Source organism: Musa acuminata, chromosome BXJ2-4, assembly GCF_036884655.1.
Source record: "Musa acuminata AAA Group cultivar baxijiao chromosome BXJ2-4, Cavendish_Baxijiao_AAA, whole genome shotgun sequence".
Classification (NCBI taxonomy): domain Eukaryota; kingdom Viridiplantae; phylum Streptophyta; class Magnoliopsida; order Zingiberales; family Musaceae; genus Musa; species Musa acuminata.
This window is the reverse complement of record NC_088341.1, coordinates 721,727-744,141: the sequence shown is the minus strand read 5'-3', so window position 1 is coordinate 744,141 and position 22,415 is coordinate 721,727. Positions and strand designations below refer to the sequence as shown.

General features: G+C 39.5%; 3 protein-coding genes across 3 annotated transcripts; all 3 read left to right on the top strand.

The window, feature by feature from the left end:
- The first annotated feature begins 6,543 nt into the window (after positions 1-6,543).
- LOC103980409 (uncharacterized) lies at positions 6,544-7,785 on the top strand. Its single transcript, XM_009396812.3, has 3 exons — positions 6,544-6,928; positions 7,029-7,074; positions 7,167-7,785. The coding sequence occupies exons 1-3, from the start codon at positions 6,846-6,848 to the stop codon at positions 7,431-7,433; spliced, it is 396 nt and encodes a 131-aa protein (XP_009395087.1). The 5' UTR covers positions 6,544-6,845; the 3' UTR covers positions 7,434-7,785.
- A 4,025-nt stretch (positions 7,786-11,810) lies between these two features.
- On the top strand, positions 11,811-12,167 carry LOC103980541 (NRR repressor homolog 1-like). Its single transcript, XM_009396977.3, has one exon. The coding sequence runs from the start codon at positions 11,811-11,813 to the stop codon at positions 12,165-12,167; it is 357 nt and encodes a 118-aa protein (XP_009395252.2).
- Positions 12,168-13,604: 1,437 nt separating this feature from the next.
- Positions 13,605-17,235, top strand: LOC103980410 (threonine synthase, chloroplastic-like). The gene is made up of 2 exons (XM_009396813.3): positions 13,605-15,336; positions 16,935-17,235. Exons 1-2 carry the CDS (start codon positions 13,722-13,724, stop codon positions 16,946-16,948), a joined length of 1,629 nt encoding a protein of 542 aa, XP_009395088.2. The 5' UTR covers positions 13,605-13,721; the 3' UTR covers positions 16,949-17,235.
- Positions 17,236-22,415: the final 5,180 nt, after the last annotated feature.

Below are 22,415 nucleotides of genomic sequence, written 5' to 3'. Positions count from 1 at the left end.
GACCTCAAACATCATGCTGCCGTGCTCTGCCCGTCCTCCCTTCGGCGGCTTCGCAGTAGCAGAAAGACCGACGACGCTCGATATCAGGAGGATGAGAAGCAGCAACTCTGATGAGTACTGTCGTAGAGCCATCCCTGTCAAATTTGAGGAACAAGATGCAATATTACTTTGCTGCTGTGATGATCAGGGGTTTGATATAGTGAGACGAGGTACCGTGTGGTATCTGCCGACTTACTTCCCGTCGAATAGGGGCACCGAAAGGACTGGGGACTCACTTTGTGCACCGAATGGCAGATATACACGTGTCCCTCGCCACGACCGTCCGTCAAAGACTTACTGACACTTGTACTGTAAGTATTTGACTATATGAACGGCTGTAAGCTGCTAAGATTTCTAACCCAAAGCCAAGGACGAACGAAGCTCTGAACATGATCATAATCACTTTGAGGACTAGTTAATCAGAAGAAGATATATTGAATGTGTTCCTCATCAATTAAATCCGGTTCTGCTCGAAAGCACTTTTGAGGAGATTATAAGTGGCCTATCATATGAAAATTGATCCTGATGATTATCTAAATTCGTAAGATACTTCAATAGTTTCTCTGGGAGGGAATATGTAGTGTTTTCATGCGAAAACTTAATCACAGGTTCCAACAATCCATGGTTCGATCACTCATCATCATGTGGTGAGTGTGTCATCCATCATCCATCATCATGCTCGGACTATCACCTATCATCCGTATGTGATCCTCATTTTTTTTTTTTTTTTAACGATTGGCTCATGCAGAACCGTTGGCCCATCATATCGTAACCTATCGACTCGTTGGACTATTGGATTATTAGTCATGTGTTGTCACATAGTAATATTACATCCAACAAGTTACTTTTCACTTATCACTAGCACCCCTACTTTTTGGTCAACGGATCATAGGGTTATCGAGTCAAGAAGTGCTCTAACATATATCGTTGACTTTGATTGATTCGATCTAGTTGGATTGGTCACATCGATCAAATACTAAAGTAGAGTAGTGTTTGTAGGAGCACACTCGGGGGTCCTTTTTATAGTTGACTCTGGACGGTTACGCTTAGAATCGTTGACGATACGAGGAAAATGTACAAAGTTTTTAAGGAGAAACTTAGCGTGATATTTATCAAACATAATGACAGTATAGGTTGGCCGTGCTAATTACGAGTTCGAACGATCGATCATTCAGTCATGTATCACAATTTAATGAAAACATGAACGACGATATGATCGTGACCTATCATCCATGTGTAATCCTTATGTTCTTCGGTGATTGACTAATCAACCAATTGGCCCGTGGGATCATTGGATCATCGACGCATCAAACTATTTGATCGTTAGTCATATGTTGTCATATGATGATATTATATTTGATAAGTCATTCTTCACTTATCATTAGTCTCCTCCCTTTTGGGTCGATAGATTATAGGGTTATCAAGTCAAGAGTGTTCTGGGCTACGTTATTGATTTTAATGGTGAGTTTGTTCATCATCTTTTCAATTATGTGTTATCGAAAGACATGTTTCACCTGTAAGTTATGCATCATCGAAATGCATATTCGATCTGTAGGTTATACATCATCGAAAGAAATCTAACCTCGTACGTTGTGCATCGTCAAAATGTATATTTAACTCATAAGCTGTATGTCATCGAAGTGCTTAGTTGACCCACAAGCTACCACTATACGTGCATCATAACTCATTCAACCACTACAAGGCGGAATAAATATATATATATACCCCGAGAAAGCTGTAAAGGAACAGGAGTCGTGCCAAATCTCACCGTACTATCACGGACAAACTTTTAAACAAGGTGTTTGATGCAATGCATATGTGTGTCCGTGTCTTTTGGCATGTTCATGCCTTGTACAGCATGTAGAGGGGCGGCCGAAGGCTTATGGTCCTATTTTAGTAGGGTTGGTGGCCTCTTTAGGCTTGTAAATAAAGGTTGTATCATGTGGACACTTGTGAGAGATTTTCGGTCTATAATGAACCATTTTACCCTTTGTTGTGCAACTGTTCAGAGCTTGTAAAGTCTGTTTGTAATTTGCATTGTCTATGAATTGTTTTTCGGAGATGTTTGCTTGTGGATCCCGATTGAGGCGGGGAGGCTGACCTTTGCGGACGGACGCGCGAGGGTGTCGCACGACTTAGGCAAAACTAGCTAAGTCCGTGATAGATGGTATCAGAGCGAGACAAGCACTCATAGAAACACTTAGCATGCAAACGTGGGGGACCTAGCGGGGCTGCGTTGAGGGCAATCAGCACACGCGCGACCGTTTGGGGAAAAACGGGCATGGAGATGTAGGGAAAAGAGTCACTCAGAGGAGCGGGCATCTGACTTTAGCATTCAGAGGAATGGCCAACCCTTCGCGCAAGAGGCACCACGAGAACAGGCAAGCTTGGAAGAATGCGGAGCGCACAAAGGTTGGGATGGTTGAGTTTGAGCTACGGCTCAACGTTGACAACTATACTTGATGGTGCTCAAGGCAAGTGAGGCGCTTGGCAAAGGATGAGACCATGCAAAGTGGAAGGAGTTGCTCAGCGACCGAAAGAGTTCTGCAAAGCTCACAGAGGTGAGGGGAATTGCTAACTCGAAGAATTCGGTACTCATGCATAGGCTTGTATGCGAACGATGGAATGTTCGTGGCCATCCCAAGGCGGCCGAGACTCGGCGCCATGGAGCATTAAAACTTTCTCTTCGGCATGCAAAGGATACGTCCGTAGGAGGCTGAAGGGTGCAGCGAGTTCAGCATGTTGCTAGGCCTTGAGTAGTGCAGCGGGGGCTGTATTGACGTGGAGTCGCAATCTAGCAAGTGCATTTGCAGGAGGCAGAACAGTGCACAGTTTGTTCAGCAGATCGGAGTAGTCCAAGGGGATGGTGGTCTCCGAAACGAAGAGAGATGTTGCTCCAACGGGACAGTTATCCAGGAGGGATAAGTCTCGGCTCTCCAGAGGGAGAATCATGTGAGACAAACTTCACATGTTGAGGAGGAGTACCTCAACAAACAACAACTCCACGGAGCTCGATGGACTGAGCAAGCGGCGAGGAGTCGTCGCATGATCTCGCTTGAGAGAATGCATTGGTGGATGCATTGCGAGATCAAGTGGGGGAGCAACCTAAAGCAACTCAAACGAAGGCACACTTGGAGTCGATATGAAGATCGGACTCAAGGGAGGGCTGACCTGTGGAATGGTGGGCGCGAGGGCTACCATCGACTCAATGCAAAAACGAGGAGCGAAGCAACTTGGGTGTAACTTGGCGAAGTACCCAAGCTGCATGAAGGGAGCCAGCATAGAAGTTGGAACATGGAGTAGAGGCACAGTGCTTTCCTTAGACAGAGGTCAAGGACATGAACTCTTGCAGAGGCAAGAGTAGGATCATGTTGTTCCAGGGGTCCTTCTGATGGAGTAGACTCATCTTGCATGGTGCCAAAGACGAAGGGAGCTTCTAGGCACATGCACCTTATCTCGGGAATGCATTTGATGGAGGAACTAAGGCGACTCAATTTGCGGAGGCCACCAACCTTTATTTAGAAGTTGTCCGTGACATTTTGGTTGTGTCATGAACATGCCAAAAGACACGGACACACATATGCATTGCATCAAACACCTTGTTTAGAAGTTTGTCCGTGACATTTTGGCATGTTCATGCCTTGTACAACATGTAGAGGGGCGGCCGAAGGCTTATGGTCCTATTTTAGTAGGGTTGGTGGCCTCTTTAGGCTTGTAAATAAAAGTTGTGTCATGTGGACACTTGTGAGAGATTTTCGGTCTATAATGGACCATTTTACCCTTTGTTGTGCAACTGTTCAGAGCTTGTAAAGTCTGTTTGTAATTTGCATTGTTTATGAAGTGTTTTTCGGAGATGTTTGCTTGTGGATCCCGATTGAGGCGTTCTCTTTAACCCGTTCTCTCTTTTGTTGGTCCTAAGGGACAATGGGAGGCTTAAGGGAGGCTGACCTTTGCGGACGGACGCGCGAGGGTATCGCACGATTTAGGCAAAACCAGCTAAGTCCGTGACAGTACGTTGGGAGGGCCGTACCTGACGAGTTCAGTGCCCCACTCTTTTGACCGGTCAACCGAGGAGAAGATCCAACGCTAGATTTGGCCTGTCCTGGCGCGCCTACAAAGGCGGATACGCGCCTGGTCGACACTGCAGATCGTTCGTTAGTGGACACCCCGAGCAGATCACTACCGTTGGTTGATATGCATTGGGCGGTCTGTAAAATTCGGATGTGCTCTTTCTGAAACCGCCCTCTCCATGATCTCCGACGTCCTCGTGTTGTCTCGATCAGCTTCTCGTATTTACTTGTTCGCACTCATCACCTCTGCAGAGGTGTTATTGTGTTCTTTCACCGACCATGTATCCGGGAGAGGGCTCTTCGAAGATGTAGAAGAGGGGACTGCACACAATCACGTGAAAGCAGTCGGACGAATCTATTCATGCCGCTTCACGAGACTTTCATGATTTTAACCTGTCGTCATTAGATACAACAGTCGGCGGCGGAGGGAATGTAGTGAAATAACGTTACAAACAAGAGCCTCAGAAGATTCTATAAAGGCAACCCTTACTCCATTCGGCTTCCTCGCCATTGAAGCAGCTCAAGCTCTGCATCTTTTGAGCAATTCACGTTTAGCGTATGTGTATATCAAAGTTTTAGTTTTGGTGTTCTTGATATCTGTCTGGTGCAAGAACTCGTGACTATCTGTCTGCTTCCAACTCCTTTACACACGTATCTTTAGATCTGGTGGTATTAGTTGTGTGAAGGGATTCTGGGTGGAGCTCCTTGAGGTCCAAAAGAGGGCCTTGAATGGGTGGATTGAGCTGCTAGGTTATGGATTCCACCATCCTATTCCACGAGTCCTTGCGGCTAACCAGCATGGTTGCATGCAGCTCATACGCAGTTGATATGATCCTTGTTCTGGGATAGGCTTGTGGTTTGCAAAACACAGGAGCTGCGTTAACCGAATGTGATCCTTTTTTTGGATTGAAGGGAGCTCTACGTCTTTGTCACCTTACATACATTTTCTCCTTGTGAGTAATTTCTTCTAGATTTCCCGTTCAAGATGTTCTCAATGGTTCTTCAACCATTATAGTTTCGCAGAATAGTTCTTTATCGAGTTTGTCTTCCGTACTACATACACTGCTAGTGATTCATTTGGAGGCATGGGCTGCGGCTGCATGAGGCCCAAGTTTCTTCCTTCATATTTGATGTTCTTCAATGATGCATCTTTATTTCTTGTACTTGGACCTTCCATGATGATGTGCCTGGGGATAACTTTTTATTCCTCCAATCATTTCCAGAGCGAGAAGTCTAGTAAACGAAATCTAACTAGCTTATGTAGATTTTGATCTAGTAATTTCAGATTCTATTACAGTTTAATATTTAATTATTACTGAAGATTCAGAACATTGAAGACTGCGAACTCCACAGAATTTTCTGTCATGCCGAGAATTGATCACGTAAATGTCTTCGGAACATGAAAGCACGATGTCGAGCAACTTTCTTCTCTGTAACTCGCATCAAATCTACCGTGTTGTTCACCAATCAAAAATATTCATCATTTCGCCTTAATTTAGAGAATATTTTTCTAACCATTTATAGTTAAAAAGTCTAGACTATAAATAACATGTTATTTTCTCTCTCCTCTTTTGAGATTATCCTTACTCTCCATCTTGAAATTATATTGCCTTAGTCAGTCGAGGGACCAAGCTAAAAAACACTTGACACCAATCTTCTCCTATAGGCATCTTGGGAGGTCGTCGTCTCGAGAAATTGGCAAGTCAGATTAGAATTGTCCTATATTAATTTTAAGCTTAGACCAGACCGGGTAATTCCTATCGCTTCTCTGAGCGATCGACTTTAAAGATAATATCTAATATCATAGACTTATTTATTTTTTTATATTTCATAGTATTCATATGCCATGAATGGACAGTATCGTAACTCAAAAGCTTTAAGTTCCCCTAGTTACAAAGATATGATATATGTAATTAAATCGCTTGAACATATAGTAATATAAAGCAAATCTCTAATTTATATGTCTTCATCTTCAATGTTATATTGCAAAATGAATCAAAATTTATTCGTACAAATCTCATCAAATTTCTTGAGTCACTCTCAACGAAAGTAATAACAGAAGATTAATCTAACGAAATGTCAACTTGATGTAAAGGAGGATCTGTACTCAATATCGTTGGCTCTGCAAGAATGTCTGATATCCAATTCTCAATGGTTCCCAGGTGTCACCACTTTAAGATCCCCGAATAAACACAATTATTGGATTTGCGCACGTGCATATATATCCGAATGCGCAACGTATGACACGTGTATATGCTGTCTTTTGAAATATATTTATTCATACACGTGCGTGTAAGCACGTGGTTATTGAAATGGTCGTCTCCTACGGAGAGGAGAGCGGAAGAAACGAGCGGTCGGCAACGAGGCGAAGAAATCGATCGATCTATATATTGATAACATCGAACAATAATAGTCAGTTTCCGCAATTAGATACTTTGTTTCCTTTTTCTGGAGCGGCAGTATTCAGGTCGCCTACAAACAAAAAGGCATTTACGTCAGTAGATCTGCTAGCAAATCAGCTATAAATTGCTACAGATACCGTTTCCCTGTCCTCACACGCTCCCTGCGCTTTCCTTTCGTCCGCTCACATCTTTTCGTTCTCTTTCTCCTCCGTCTCCCTCGATAAATTGCCCTCAAGCATTCACTTGGACGGAGGCTGGAATCTAAAAGTTTACATCTTGCGGACAACTGAATCTTTGTGTGATAGAACAAAGCTATCTCGCTGGTTTCGAGGAGATGGAGGTGGCGGCAAACGGGAGAAACGCGGTGGTTTGCCCCAAGCCGCGGTGGATCAACCCGAACCGGCCATGGCAAACACGGTAATCTGCCGCTGAGATTTACTTCTTCTTCTTCTCCGTCCGTTTCCAAGACTTTTGGATATTTATGAGGAGTTGTTACTGATTCTTGTGTTGGATGCAGTAATCAGGCAAAACCTTCTGCGCTTTCTGATATTTTCCTTTCAGAGGTGAAAACCCTTTCCCAATTTTTCTATCGATTTTGTTATACTCATCGTTTTCTTCGCCAGAATTGTTCTGATGACTCGTGGCTACCGAACAGGACGGGGAAGCTAATCAAATGTCATCGTCGTCACCACCATTCTTCGCTGGATCTCCACCGGTGCGATCCACAAACCCACTGATCCATGACGCCTGCTTCGGCGACGACAAGCTGGTGCTTCCTTTCCTCCTACATCCTGCGCCGCCTTCGGTGGCTTTGGAGGCGCCCGCCAAGTTCCGTCTCCAGCCTGCCGCCATGAGAGTCGAGGGCTTCGAGTGCCTCGATCGAGACCGAAGAAGAGGCCATGGCATCGCCGCCATTGCCTGAAGGATCCTCCAAAACACCATGAGCTCCTCGAGTCATCTATCGAGACCCTAGTTACTGTACATATCGTCGTCTTAAAGTTCTCCTTTTTGAGTGGATGGAATAAGGGAAGAGTGAGTGCGAGACAATCTTTTCCTCCTCTTCTCCATCTCTTTTCTTCTTGTTGTATATTTTTGGAGTCTTGTCGGTAGGAGATGAGTCAATGATGTCTTGGTTTTGGGTTCGTTGGAGTTAGATATTGGAGGTTTGTGGATCGGGAAAGAACCAAAAAGATTCTTTTTTGTGTCATAAGATTTGTATTACGTATCTGTGCAATCCAGTGTCCTTCGTGGCTTTGTTCTTCCATGTTTGTGATGTCAGCAAGTTTTCTTACGAGGAGATGTTGATTGTTAAGCGGTTGTTTCTCCATTAATTATCTACCAGCTTTGCCTTTTCTCGTCATTATGGATGGATATGCTTGTTGTCAAGATTGGCTCGTCACTTATGAACTGATTTCGAAAGAAGTTGACATTATTATTGTAAAGTTACATATCTCCTTCAAAATTATTTTAAATTTACTTATCAATGTTTAATTGATTATCAACTTGAATGATCCAATCGGGAGAAAGATTATGTTAACATAAAATCTGTAATATGTTATATAAAATATGAAAATAATTTTTTATCTTAAGATTAAAATTAAATTAATATTAGATCTAATTTTACGATACGTATCTTTTTGATGTCATCTAAAAAGTATGGAGTAATCCCTTTTTATGCATACCATTGAAATAATCCTGGGCATCCCTTAAGGAATCCCCTTAAGGGCATCCCCTAAGAAATTTTACTATAATATAAATTTTTTTTCTATTAATCACTATCTATCATCAGAATCTAATTAATTATATTATATATCTTATTCAATTATAAAGGACTATATAATCTAAGAAGTTATTGTAGACTATTATTAAGTTGGAGGAGAAATTTCTTTAAAAATACAAAAATGATTCACTCTTTATATAACTTGCATTGGGTAAGATCGATAAAAACATTCTTAAGGAATTGGAGAGTTTAGAATCAGTCAGAAGATAAAAAAAATGAATTGAATGTTATATTATCGCTAGTTAGGAGATACATACTTTGTTCATTTTAGATATTATATTGATGACAAACCTTGTGACTAAGTTTTACATGTAGAGTCATTTGGAACTTCATGCAGGTATTAACAATCATATTAAATTAATTAATCGGGATGCCATAAATAGTCTAAAGTCAGTCAAGGCTTAGATATCAGTGGTTCGAAGAACGAAGAATGTAGTGCATGTATTAATGCGATGTATTAATGCGATGCAAATGACAAGTTGGTATACATAAATGCTTCGAGTACAATGGACCAATCATGATTACCGAGAGAGACCCTTCGACAAGTGAAAGCTTAACCAACTAAAAAACAATCACTAGTTGAGGCGAAAAAACAAATGCAAAAAACCTAACATAGAGTACTGTTGATGTCAGGATATATATATATATATATATATATATATATAAAATTACGAGAGCTCTCTTCCAATATACTTCCACCACAATTTTTTCTCTATTTCTGTCATATCCGCCTCTCTTATCTTATATGCATCTCCCTCCATGTGTCGCCTTAATTACACATACCATTAATCAAAGTTGTTCATAGTCAACTACATCGTGGCCTTCCCTCTTGTTGGGTTATAGTTTCGAGCACGTCTACAACTCCCATGGCCATCGTTTAGAGATGCGAATGTTCCTGTGTTTAATATATATTTTAAACATAACATAATCGTATTTACGTGATTAATATATATACTCTTAGTGTCTATGTAATGAAATATAATATTATAATAATAATATAAAAATTAAGTATAAAAATTATAATATATTATTATTATTATAAAAAAATTAATATTAAAAATTAAAATCAAATAACAACAGGTCAAATATACTATGTCTATTTCATCAGAAAGTTCTTATTTGATCTATAAGTATATCGATGTCGAATTTACAAGTATAATATATTTTACCTAATTAGATAGGATCATATAATCTAACATTCTTTCGTTTCACCCATTAATTGATAAGATATAAAATAAATAAAATAAAATTATATTTAAAAATAATTTTACTTAATTAGATTTTAAAACTTTAAAAAAATATTTTACACATGCACATGAATTTTATAAAATAAGCTAATAAGTCCAATAAACATAATAATATTAGGTCAAAACCATATCTTTTTTTGAGATAGTCATAATAATTCTTGAGATTTATCCTTTAATATCTAAATGTCAATAACCTAAAATATCTTATTTATCCTTGAATATAAGGAGAATTAGACTTGTCTTTTCCTTTCTTTGGACTGCTATGAGCAATGATTTAGGGACAAAGAGAAGATGAGATAAAATATGTAATCTTTCAATAATATATTATGTAATCCTAAGGCTATAGCTCCTTATCATATATCTCTGTATATTTTATTCATATGAGGTCCTATCATATTATAGGTGAGAGCAAATGGTCCAATAAATAATTAAAAAAATCACTCCAATCAATATTATCTCATTAAAAAAATTATTATAATTGGATCTCTATTTTATTGACTAATAGTTATACTCATAATTTAATTATATCTATAATATATCATATATCGTAGAGACTCGTGCCTTTGTGTGTATACTAGGAAAAAGAAGAAAAGTCTATGCCATTTCTAATTTCTTTGGAACGCTTATCTACTACTCCACTTGACAAGATGCACAGTATAGAATCTGTGAGTTACAAGGAAGGAATCGAACAAATGCCAAGTTCGTTCAGTTTGGAACCTGGAGGAGGGATTCTTTCCATGAGCTCACCACTACATCTCTTCATCAAACAATACTAATCTTTTATCACCTACATCAAAATATATCCATATATATATATATATATTCATGTCATTGTGTTTGTCGTATAATTTAGTACTGTATCAAAAGTAAATTAATATTTAAATTTATTTATAAGAAAAAAATATTGTATTATTATTAATTTGGACATGCTTAACTCAGGCCAATGGTAGAATTATAATAAGCCAGCATGTTAGTTATCCTATTACATCAGTTTGTGACATACATAAGATATAAGCATTTTGGGATAAGTATAAAACATAATTTGGGATGATTATTACATTTATTTTCATGTAAAGCAAGTTCATTAAGTTCAAGCAAATATATAATGCACTTGCAACCTCGAATGGCGGACCAAGTTAGGTTTGCAGGTCCACGCAATTGTGCTTTTTGTTGAGTACAATAGTGGAACATGACACTGAAGACATTTGGTAGAAGGGGTCAATTGATAACTCAAAAATATTTGGAACGTAAATACATTTATATACACGAAGATTTTTCTTATGGAAGAAAATTTGTTTTGACATCGAGATCAGGAAAGGAATCATTCAATCCATACCGAGAATCGAAATTCCAATTGAGAATCTATACGTATACATTCATTTTTATTCTTCATTTTAATTGAGAGCGTTAATACCATTAGATGCGTCATCTTATTATCAAATGTTTATGTTCATGAAGCACAAATATTAAGTGGTATTTGAATGAAGATAAAAAAAAGGAGAGAATATATAGTGTTAAAAATGTTATGGCAGGTCAAAGTGAAATAAGACCAGTTGAGATTGACAGGATGAAAAGAAATAAAGCAACACAAGTAGATTATTTTAATATGACTAATGCCTTGCCCTAAACACGTGTTTGTCAAACAATAAGGTTAATGTATCTGACCAATAATATTAATATACATCTGTGATATTAAAAGATGCATAGACGATTTTACTTGGAATGCGTGCAAATCATGGCATAATAGAGTAATCATGCACCACAATTTTATTTGGAATGCCTATGGATCATGGTAAATGTAGGTAGAGGGAAGGGATGGTCTTCCACCAATCACAAAAGAAGTAGGTGAAATATTGACTCGCACACATCATAATCACGAGGACACATGTAGGATTAATTTGGATCATCACAGTACTTTTCCTTGTCACCGCTTTGAATTCTTTTCTGCCGCATTACTCATCAGAGAGGCACTTGCAAGAGCAGAAGAAGAATCAGGTGGCGATCTGCTTCTTTGGTCTCGCATCAGCTCCATGTTGTCTCCTCTTGTTTTCTTCTTCCTTCGCAAACAAGCTTTCTGTGAGGTAATCCAGTTTCTATCAGTGGAGCGTGATGAACGTGGATCCTTGGATGCGACGACGCACGTTCCCGTCGTGTATGGCAGCGTCAATACGTCAGTACGCTGACGACACATATGAGGTGGAGATTGACTCCTAGAGACAGAGAGAGCTATAAATAAGAGTCATTTCCTCTCTCGTCTCTCATCTGTAGGACGATGGAGGAAGAGAGGAGGGAGTCGAAGAGACCAGCGAGTGCAGATAGGGAAGAAGATAAGCAAGGAGAGGAAGAGATGGAGAAATTCTACGCTTTGCTGGAGAACATTAGAGCGATGAGAGACTCCCTGAGGAGGAGCAGGCATAAGAGGATGAAGAAGGAAGCAGCAAAGCCTATTTGGAAGCCGAGGTTTGAGATGGAGGACTTCAAGGAGGAGGCTGGAGTCTGCAGCTCGGCGATCAGCGTGACGTCGAATCCACCACCCAAGGATGGGGAGAGAAGGCATGGGAAGGAGGAAGAGGAGAGAGAGGAGAAGAGCAGTTTGGATCTCTCCCTCTCCCTCTCCCTCTCCCTCTAGCTAGCCATTGCGGTTGGGCTTCCATTTCCTACCTTCTTCTTCACCGTGTGGCACTGATTCAAAAGTCTCTCATCTGATATGATGCGTGTTTCCTTGTGTTCGAATACTGTTCATGTAAATGGATTCTTACACTCGAAGACTGTTGCTACAAGTCAACGTAAATGGATTCTTAATTGGCATATCAGTAATTTTGATCCTCGGAGTGTGCAGTACGAGTTGGACTGACTTTAAATAAAGGAGAAAAAGAATAAGGACAACTTTGTGTCTTTTAGGTAACGGAACATATTTTTTTGATAATTGCTAAATATATCAATTCTATTTGGCCTTCATTTTTGGTTCCCAAACGGCGTAGATTTGAAGTAAAGTTTTTTGCTTTCGAAAAAAAAAAGATAAGACCCAAAAAAAAAAAAAAAGTGGATGACTTTCTCACTTTCTTTTTCCCAAGTATCAGTAGTAGTCGAGGCTTGATTCCATCGGATATTATTTAACTATATTAACACAACTAATGGAGATCCATAATAGTAGTAGCCAACCGTAGATATTACACAAGTACACAAAGATGATGATAATAAACAGAGGATTAGGTCTGATAAAGAGTACTCATTTGAATCAGCCTAATCGTTTATATGATCTTTCACGAAGAAAAATGCACTTAGATGCCCACAACCTGAGTCTTCGGCATCGATATAATTATAATAAAATCATATAATTAAAAATAATTCTTCGAGAATCAATATCATATCAATTACACTTAAATAACATAGATATAAGGAGAAGGAGGAGAAATAAAAATAAATAAAAAAAAATAACTGAGGAAAATAATACAAAGATAATGAATTAAGAGAAAGAACAAGACGAACAATAAGAGGAAGCAAAGGAGATTTGATAGAACTAATTCAACATAAATTCAATTTTCAATGGTTCATAAGCCGTGATTCAATTGGATTTGATTCATAAGTTTTTTTTATTATTTACAAAAATTCCTATCCGAAGTAAAAACGAATAATGGGTCAACAAAGACAGCTTTTCCCAATAAAATTTCTATTATCAGAGGAATTTTAAATCGGACCTAATTATTTGAACAAGGAAAGCCCATGGAAGGGCGGCGGTCTGCCCCACTGTGTGGGCCCCATGAAGGCCTCCGGTCAATCGCGTTAACATAAATTACGCGCACACATGACCATCAATCAATTTTGATGGATGGCTCCTGCATCCTTAAGATTCGTGCAAGATGATTTTGACATCGTTGACCATGTTTGACGTTTTACGATATAAAAAAACTAAGATTACAAGATAATCATATTTTATTTATAATAATTTTGAATCATAAAAGGGATTCCGAATGGTTGGACTTTAGATTCAGCGGACGAGAGACCAATGCGAAACCAACAAGCTCGACCTAAACTACTTGGGTCTGCCTCCGTATTCGCCATTAGCTATTCATGTAGCTCTCTCTCTCTCTTGTTGTAGTGGTAATCCATCCAACAATACAATCACCCAAATCTGCTGGTCTATCCGTGCTCTCTCGTCGTCGTCGCCGCCCCCGACACCGCCATGGCCGCCGCCTTCTCTCCTTCATTCTTCTTCTCCCTCTCCTCCATCACCGACTCTGAGGGCAAGAATGATAATGTGATCTCGACTTTAAACCGCTTCCGCAACCCTGGCTCCCTTCTCCTCCTCCGCCATTGCCGAGGGACCCGGATCTCCTGCTCATCCACCGCTTCCGACCCCACCGGTGTCCACCACCACCAGCAATTGAAGAGCCGGAGGCCGCCGGAGGAGAACATCCGCGAGGAGGCGTGCCGGCGCGACGAGGCGAACGCGTCTCACGGCTTCTCGGCGTGCTACGTGCCCTTTGATGCTCCCGCCGACACTGCGGAGACCTACTCGCTCGATGACGTGGTGTACCGGAGTCGCTCCGGCGGTCTCCTTGACGTCCGCCACAATCTCTCCGCCCTGAAGCGCTTCCCCGGCTCCCACTGGCGCGCCCTGTTCGACTCCCGCGTTGGCCGCACCACCTGGCCCTACGGTTCCGGCGTCTGGTCCAAGAAGGAGTTTGTCCTCCCGGAGATCGACCCCGACCACATTGTGTCTCTCTTTGAGGGCAACTCCAACCTCTTCTGGGCCGAGCGCCTCGGTCGCGACCACCTCGGTGGCATGCCCGACCTCTGGGTCAAACACTGCGGCATCTCGCACACCGGCTCCTTCAAGGACCTCGGCATGACCGTCCTTGTCAGCCAGGTCAACCGCCTCCGCAGCGCCCCCCTCAACCGCCCCATCGCCGGCGTCGGGTGCGCCTCCACCGGCGACACCTCCGCCGCGCTCTCCGCCTACTGCGCTGCCGCCGGCATCCCCGCTATCGTCTTCCTTCCCACTGACCGCATCTCCCTCGCTCAGCTCGTCCAGCCCATTGCTAACGGCGCCACCGTTCTCTCCATCGACACTGACTTCGACGGTTGCATGCGCCTCATCCGCGAGGTTACCGCCGAACTCCCCATCTACCTGGCCAACTCCCTCAACTCCCTCCGCCTTGAGGGTCAGAAGACTGCCGCCATAGAAATCCTGCAGCAGTTCGACTGGGAGGTGCCCGACTGGGTCATCGTCCCTGGTGGCAACCTGGGCAACATCTACGCCTTCTACAAGGGCTTCGAGATGTGCCGCGAGCTCGAGCTGGTCGACCGCGTGCCACGCCTTGTCTGCGCACAGGCAGCCAATGCCAATCCCCTTTACCTCTACTACAAGTCTGGCTGGGCTGACTTCAAGCCCATGGTGGCGGCAGACACGTTTGCCTCCGCCATCCAAATCGGCGACCCTGTCTCCATTGACCGTGCTGTATTTGCTCTCAAGGCCACGGACGGCATTGTCGAGGAGGCCACCGAGGAGGAGCTCATGGATGCCATGTCTCTTGCTGACCGCACGGGCATGTTTGCCTGCCCACACACCGGGGTTGCTCTTGCTGCACTGTTCAAGCTAAGGGAGAGGGGGGTGATCAAGACGAATGACCGCACCATAGTAGTCAGCACCGCTCATGGGCTCAAATTCAGCCAATCAAAAGTGGCCTATCACTCGAAGGAGATAGCCAACATGGCTTGCCAGTACGCGAACCCACCCGTACATGTGAAGGCTAATTTCGGTGCCGTGATGGATGTTCTGAAGAAGAAGCTGGAAGGTAAGCTTAGCCTGTGATCAATGTAAGCCTACTCGCCCTCAAATCTCAGTTTGATTTGACTCTGTTATGCCTCTGGTCATGTTTTTGAACGAGACAAAATAATCCAAGGCATTTGATGCATTCAGATCTTCCTTTATTTCCTAGCTGGCAAGGCAAGGAATTGGATTGTTGCACGTAGAAATCAGTGCACGCTAGCTACTTTGTTCTTGTGTTTGTAGGTCTTAATAACATCATTCCTTGATTCAACTAGTGTTAAGTTTGTTGTTCAAGTGGGAGATTTTAGAGCTGTCTCCTTTTTTAAGTTCTTCTTCTAATTTGGATGCTAAATTTTACCTGGATCAAGTACTTCTGTTTCTATTGTAAAAACTACACACTTAAAGGTATTTGTGCTTACCAATAATAACTTTTTGGCTATTGTTGAGAGATGTTGACCCAAAAATAGGACTTTGAAACAATTTAAAACTCAGCTCAAGACCAATAGAGTTTTCTAAATAGACATGATCATGGTTTCCTAAGTAGCTAAAACAAGTATTCCTAGCGCTTTTAGGATTATGCAAAAATTGCCTAAGAATATTACAGAAATAAACCGAAACTCCTTACAAAAATAGGAAACAAATATCGGTCGGCCAACTTAAACCTAGTACCAACTTAAACTTAGTACGATCTGACTAACTGCATTAGATTTCCATATTATATATTGTCTTACTGGGTTATATTAATGTTGGGATGTGACTTTTACATGTTTTGTGAAACTAGAGTGTAAATTGTCACAGTATGAATGACGTTTGACATTATTGTTTGTTAAATGGGTACTGTATTATAAATATGCTTATTGGATTGGTATCTTAAATTTTCAGTTCTCTCATTTCAGAAGTCCCTGACCAACTTGGACTTGTAGTGGTATTTGTTAGGTTGTTTAGGTCTCAAATAGTTACCTATTATCAAATGAATTTAATGGTCTTTGGGAAGGTTTCAATTTTGTGGATTGGATGGGATTTATATGATCGATGAGTGGCTCATGCTATACATTGCAATCTCTTTAGCACTTGTGAAATGTGGCTTGACTTTGTTGAATAGAGATTGATTTGGTCTCCTGCATTTATAGGGCTATATTTTTAAACTTATTTAAAATAGTTACAATAAAATATATGTATGGTTTTCTGTTGTGGGTCCAGGGTCATTGCATTGGACACGAAAGGCTTTATGCCCATTTTAATCTCTTTAGATGCATGTATTTTGCCATTCAAGATCACTCCAAGTTGGTTCCTAAGCCTTTATTCAAACTTTGACTGAACTAATATCAAGTGTTTGTTGTAGGCTTAATATTTGCCTAGACTTGCAGGTTCATTCTGTCATAGGAAATTCATGTACAGGAGACAGTAACAACTCTGCTAAACTCCTTCGAGCTTCTCTCGATCTGTTATGATGCCATTCTAATTGAATTTTTGATTCAAGAATTTTTTGTACTCTTTCAGGAATATATCATAACACCTAGTATCAATATCAGATTATCATCTTCAGAGTTCTTTCAATGGAAAGGAAAAAATCTTGAAATAGAAAGCACATTGATATGTGATTCATTACATCTCTTGTTTCAGGAATGGGCGAATAGTTGATATCCTAGTCTGCCATGCATTTATATTGGGGTGCAGAAGTGTCTGATCCTAAGCAAAAACTATCCCAGGTCCTTCAATGTTCAGTTAATATCTTCTTTTTTCTTTTGTGTGTCTGTGTGTGTGCATGCATGCCCGTGGAATGCAATCTCACAGTATACTGGCGGTATGTACTGGTTCATATGGGAACTTGGTGGCAAACTTGTGGTATGCTAGTTGCATACCATGCTGACCTGGGACTGATTCAGGTGCTGGTACTGAAATAAAATCTTGGTTCCATTTATTATTATCTACTAACCAAATATGCCTCCATAATGTGTTTTGGCTCATCTTTATTCAATTACCTAGTAACCAAATAAAACCTTGGTCCCATTGTGGGGTTTGGGAAGAGTCGATGTATGCAGCCTTAACTCTATTGAGGAACAATGTACGCAGTTTTTCCTTTATCGGAGAACAATGTACGCAACCTTACCTAATAATGGAAGTAGCCTTACCTTTATTGACGAACAATGTATGCACTATTCAACCTTGCCTCTATCGAGGAACAAATTACCATAATAAATAAATATCTTAATTTACATATTATAATTATAATTATTTTTTATTTCTTCATCTGTGTTTTTCTTAGCCTTTTCATCTGTACTTCTTGACTTGCCTCTTCACTGAATTCATCATATTATATGTTTGTTCATGACAAATAATTTGTCTAATAATGTTATAATACTGATAGTTAGATATGAAGTTTTCTTTATTCTTTTCATTTTTAATTTATTTCCAATATTTTTTTGGTTTTTAGTGACCTTCTGTAAAGTTTTTTTTATAAAGAGGGGCCACCTATGTTTCATTTATGTGTCAGCTTGTATATATTTAGGCATCCTGCATATGGCTTCATTTCTAGAAATTATTGTGGAGTACCTTAAACATCCGAAGCAATGTAATAGGTTGCTTTATCTAGACCTGTTTGGACAAGAAAGTAGTTGAGATAGACAACTAGATAACTGTCTATAATAGGGCATTAAACTTGTTTCTTAAACATCATGATTTAAATGCATGTTTAGTAAAAATGTGTAATAACCACTCAAGGATACAATTTAGCACTGTATGTTTAAATGCAGCTGCTTACACCTTCAAACAAAAAATGTGCTTGCGAGTTGCGACTATGACTGATTAGTAGTGTCTCACCTTTGGTACAAATTATATTTTGTCCTCTTAATGAAATTATGTCGTGGTGACTACATATTTCAGAAAATGCCACCAATGACCAACCAAGCGCTGATATTGAGGATTTCATCAAGAATAGAAGCAAGGATTTATATTTAATTGTTGTCCTGTTAAGAACATGTCAAAAAATCTATGCACATTTGCCACATTCATTCTCTAGGGTCAGTGATGTATATATAGCCTACGGATTTAGGGCCTTGCATATGAATCCCTTTGCCTATCTATGTTTTTGTCCTATAACATGTTGGTATTGGAGTAAACTGTTCTACATTATATTGTCATTAAAACAATTCATCCTATCAAAGTGGTACCTGAGCTTCTAATTTATCGAAGATGTCCTATTGAGATTGGTCCAAAATTGGTCATATGAACTCAACATGGGTTCCCATGCATCATAAACTTATGATGCAGGAACTTATTTAGTTTAATTTATTTTAAAAGTAAGTTCATATTTCAAGAGTTTTTATTAATATAATTAGTTGTCACATGGAATCATCTTATGAATTCTTTTTTTAGCTACTAAGGTTGTTTAAGAATAAAAAAGGAAGTTGAGCTGAAAACATATGTGAAAATATCTTTGTTTGAAGATGCTTTATAAGGATGGAAAAGAATTCCAATTGGAGATTTTGTTAATTTAAGAAGATATACTTTATAACGATGGGAACAAATCCGAATTACAGTTTATGTTAATAAGGTTGATAATCCCTTGAAGCAAAAATAGAACTAAAGATCATTTAGAAATGAAAGGTGAGATGATTGATTTGATTAGTTTTGCTTTAAAATTACAGTTTTTTTTCTCATTTTTTTCTGTTTATTAATATAATAAGTTGTTGATTTAAAATTATTTTTCTGTTTTGATATAAAATTAGTTTTGATTTACTCATTTTATGTTTTGATTTAAAATTAGTTTTTACAGATTTAAAATTACATACATGGAATTGATAAACACCATTCTGAGTGTTGCAATCTCAAATGTTTTGAGCTATAAAACAATTTTAAGTTTTGTTAACGAAAGCATATGTCCAGTGGACTTGGACACACCATTCATTTATGCTACACTTAACGAGTGCCTCGTGTGACTGCTGATTTATTGCTGCTTTCTTCTTTTTGCTGTGTTGAGATCTAATTAATTCTTCACAACCATATGGCACTATATCTCATTGAAACAATATGTTTCTGTGTACTTTTTTGTCTAATTGATAGTGTTCCCTTGGACTCAGTAAGAGCAATTGGATCATTATATTGATGTTCAGCAGGTTTAAAAACATCAAGGTTGCTAGTAAGTCGTCAATTCATCGAGAGTTCACTAAACAGGTTTGATATGGAGAGACTATATTCTCTTTCAATAAACAATATTTGCTTTACAACACAATTTGCTGTTTGGTTTCATTCTTAAACAACTTTGCATCGGTTTATAATTGGACCTTTCTAAATCAGGTGTCTGATCCAAGAAATTTGACATGCATTAGATATATAGAGGGATTGTATCATTCCGAGTGTTGGCTTATTTATTCATATAGACATGTAGAGATTAAATGTGATTTTTTGACAATTGGTGCAAAATTCACTGATTAGATATGATTAACTTTCTTATTGAGGTTGAATCTGTTGAAATTATGTTCGGCTCTTGACCAGTTGTTCCCATCGTTCATGTTGCTGGCTAGAAGCAGCCTCAAAAGAAAAGGCAGATGCAATATTGAAGTCTCTGATCCTCCTAGTCCAATGTAGTGATTTCTACTTAATAGTGTGAAGTTTGGAAAACATCTTTCTTGTTTCCCTGTTGTGTTTTTAGGATGAAAGAATATAAATTTGCAGCAGAAAATTTTCTGTGAATTGGTCATGATTTTGACTATACAGAAGCATCTATGTCAATTCCTTTTGTGGTATTTTGATCCAGAAATTAATGCTAAAGCTTTTTAGCTGTAGGAAATTAGTGGAATCATCTTTCATCATTAAGTTGTTCTATCTGCCATCTATTTTCTGCAGGCTGTTGTCCCATGTTTATCTTTTCCGCATGTTCTATCTGCTAAAAAAGATTGTGATATTTTTGTTGCTTTCTCAAGTTGGATTTTTGTGCATATCATCAACCTGGAACATCTGGAGACAAGTAGAGTTGTAGGACTCGTTCAACACATGCAAAAACACACCTTAGTAAGCTGAGTTCATGACTCATTATTTTCTCTTTACCTGGTATATGAAATAACCCTACAGCAAAGTCAAAATCTTATGCTGGTCATCAGGAGCTGAGCAATGCTGCATTCTGTGCAATACATCTTTATATAGTTTTACCATGTTGTGGCTACAATTCAGGAACTGGGCCCTCTTCCTTGTTTACTCATCAGGTCCAGCAGGAGGACTCAGGCAGAATAGGGAAACATAGCCCAGGAGTCCTAGGTCCCTATCAAGATACGGATTGTGATCGCTATCTAACCAAGGTTTTCATGGCCCATAGGCTTGTGTAACTCCTGTTTGACCCTGAATGTTGTCCACCAACACTAAAAGAAACTTTAGTGTTGTTTAGCTATTAAAAAGGAATTAGGAGCAGGATAAAAAGAAGAGGATTTCAAGTGCTAGATAAATTTGACTATAGTAGTTAGGATTTGTGTATTGATAGTGTATAAACAGATGGAGGATGAGCATCGGTGTCATGATAAGGCTGTTTCATTGATATCTAGGTGACCAGGTTCATGTTATAGAAAAGAAACTCTCTGCTTGTAGGAGTAAGACTGTATATTGATAGTGTATAAATAGATGGAGGGTGAGCATTGGTGTCATGATAGGGTTGTTTCATTGATGTCCAGGTGACCAGGTTCATGTTATAGAAAAGAAACTCTCTGCTTGTAGGAGTAAGACTGTATATTGAATTATTGATAGTGTATAAATAGATGGAGGGTGAGCATTTGTGTCATGATAGGGTTGTTTCATTGATGTCCAGGTGACCAGGTTCATGTTATAGAAAAGAAACTCTGCTTGTAGGAGTAAGACTGTATATTGATAGCGTATAAATAGATGGAGGGTGAGCATTGGTGTCATGATAGGGTTGTTTCATTGATGTCCAGGTGATCAGGTTCATGTTATAGAAAAGAAACTCTCTGCTTGTAGGAGTAAGACTGTATATTGATAGTGTATAAATAGAGATGGAGGGTGAGCATTGGTGTCATGATAGGGTTGTTTCATTGATGTCCAGGTGACCAGGTTCATGTTATAGAAAAGAAACTCTCTGCTTGTAGGAATAAGACTGTTGTATAACAGATGGAGGGTGAGCATTGGTGTCATGATAGGGTTGTTTCATTGATATCTAGGTGACCCGGTTCATGTTATAGAAAAGGAACTCTCTACTCTACTTGTAGGAGTAAGAGTGTAAGACTATTTACATTGACCGTCCTTTCACACATTATCGAGAGCCTTGTGTAGTCCACCCCCTAAACGACAAGTAGATGATTGCAATTCCTTTTTTGATCACTTTGGTCATTTTATATCTATTATATTAGGCAATTCAATTTTCTCTTTATTTGAGATCCATGTGAGGTCTTTCTACTCATCGACTTGGAGAAAACCTTATTTGAAGGATTAATTCTAGCACTTTTAGTTGCTCTTTCAGCAATTTTTACATGTTGATATGAGACCAACAAGAGATTCTTAACATCTGAAAAGAATGGATGGTTTTGACTTCTTAAAATTTGCCTCTCCAATTATTGGATCTATTTGGTTATGGAACTAAGGTTGGGGTTGCCTTAGATGCTCCATTTTCTCGAGCTTTTGTTAATTGGCATATCCGAGTCCCATGTCACTGTCATTCGGAGACAACATTTCCTGATTGTTGATTCACTCACTTCATGATGATCAAATATTGCAAAGCAGAAGTGACTGGATCAGTGATGTGCATTGCGTACTGCAGAACTTTGTACTGGAGCGTTTGATGTTTCTGACTCTGAAAAACTTCTTGGAATTTGTAATAGCCAATCTTATTTGTGTTAGAGAAATAAGCTCAACATGATACCAATCCATTCTTGATATCCCAATTTTCATGTTTTCCGATGGTATGCTGTGTACAGGAGTTTTGACCGTCATTGTTGAGTGATCATCTTCACTTGCTCTATGCATTTCTTGTCTGTCCTATTTGTTATGGAATGGTAATGTCTTTGAAACAAGTTAAAATCGGTTGCTACATAATTGAAGTTCTTTTGGGAAAGGATGTCAGACATGGAATTGATAAACACCATTCTGAGTGTTGCAATCTCAACT

Coding starts and splice junctions, on each gene's coding strand:
- LOC103980409 (XM_009396812.3), top strand. CDS start 6,846: ATGGAGGTGGCGGCAAACGGGAGAAACGCGGTGGTTTGCCCCAAGCCG. Junction 6,929..7,028: donor AACCGGCCATGGCAAACACG/GTAATCTGCCGC, acceptor TGTTGGATGCAG/TAATCAGGCAAAACCTTCTG. Junction 7,075..7,166: donor CTGATATTTTCCTTTCAGAG/GTGAAAACCCTT, acceptor GCTACCGAACAG/GACGGGGAAGCTAATCAAAT.
- LOC103980541 (XM_009396977.3), top strand. CDS start 11,811: ATGGAGGAAGAGAGGAGGGAGTCGAAGAGACCAGCGAGTGCAGATAGG.
- LOC103980410 (XM_009396813.3), top strand. CDS start 13,722: ATGGCCGCCGCCTTCTCTCCTTCATTCTTCTTCTCCCTCTCCTCCATC.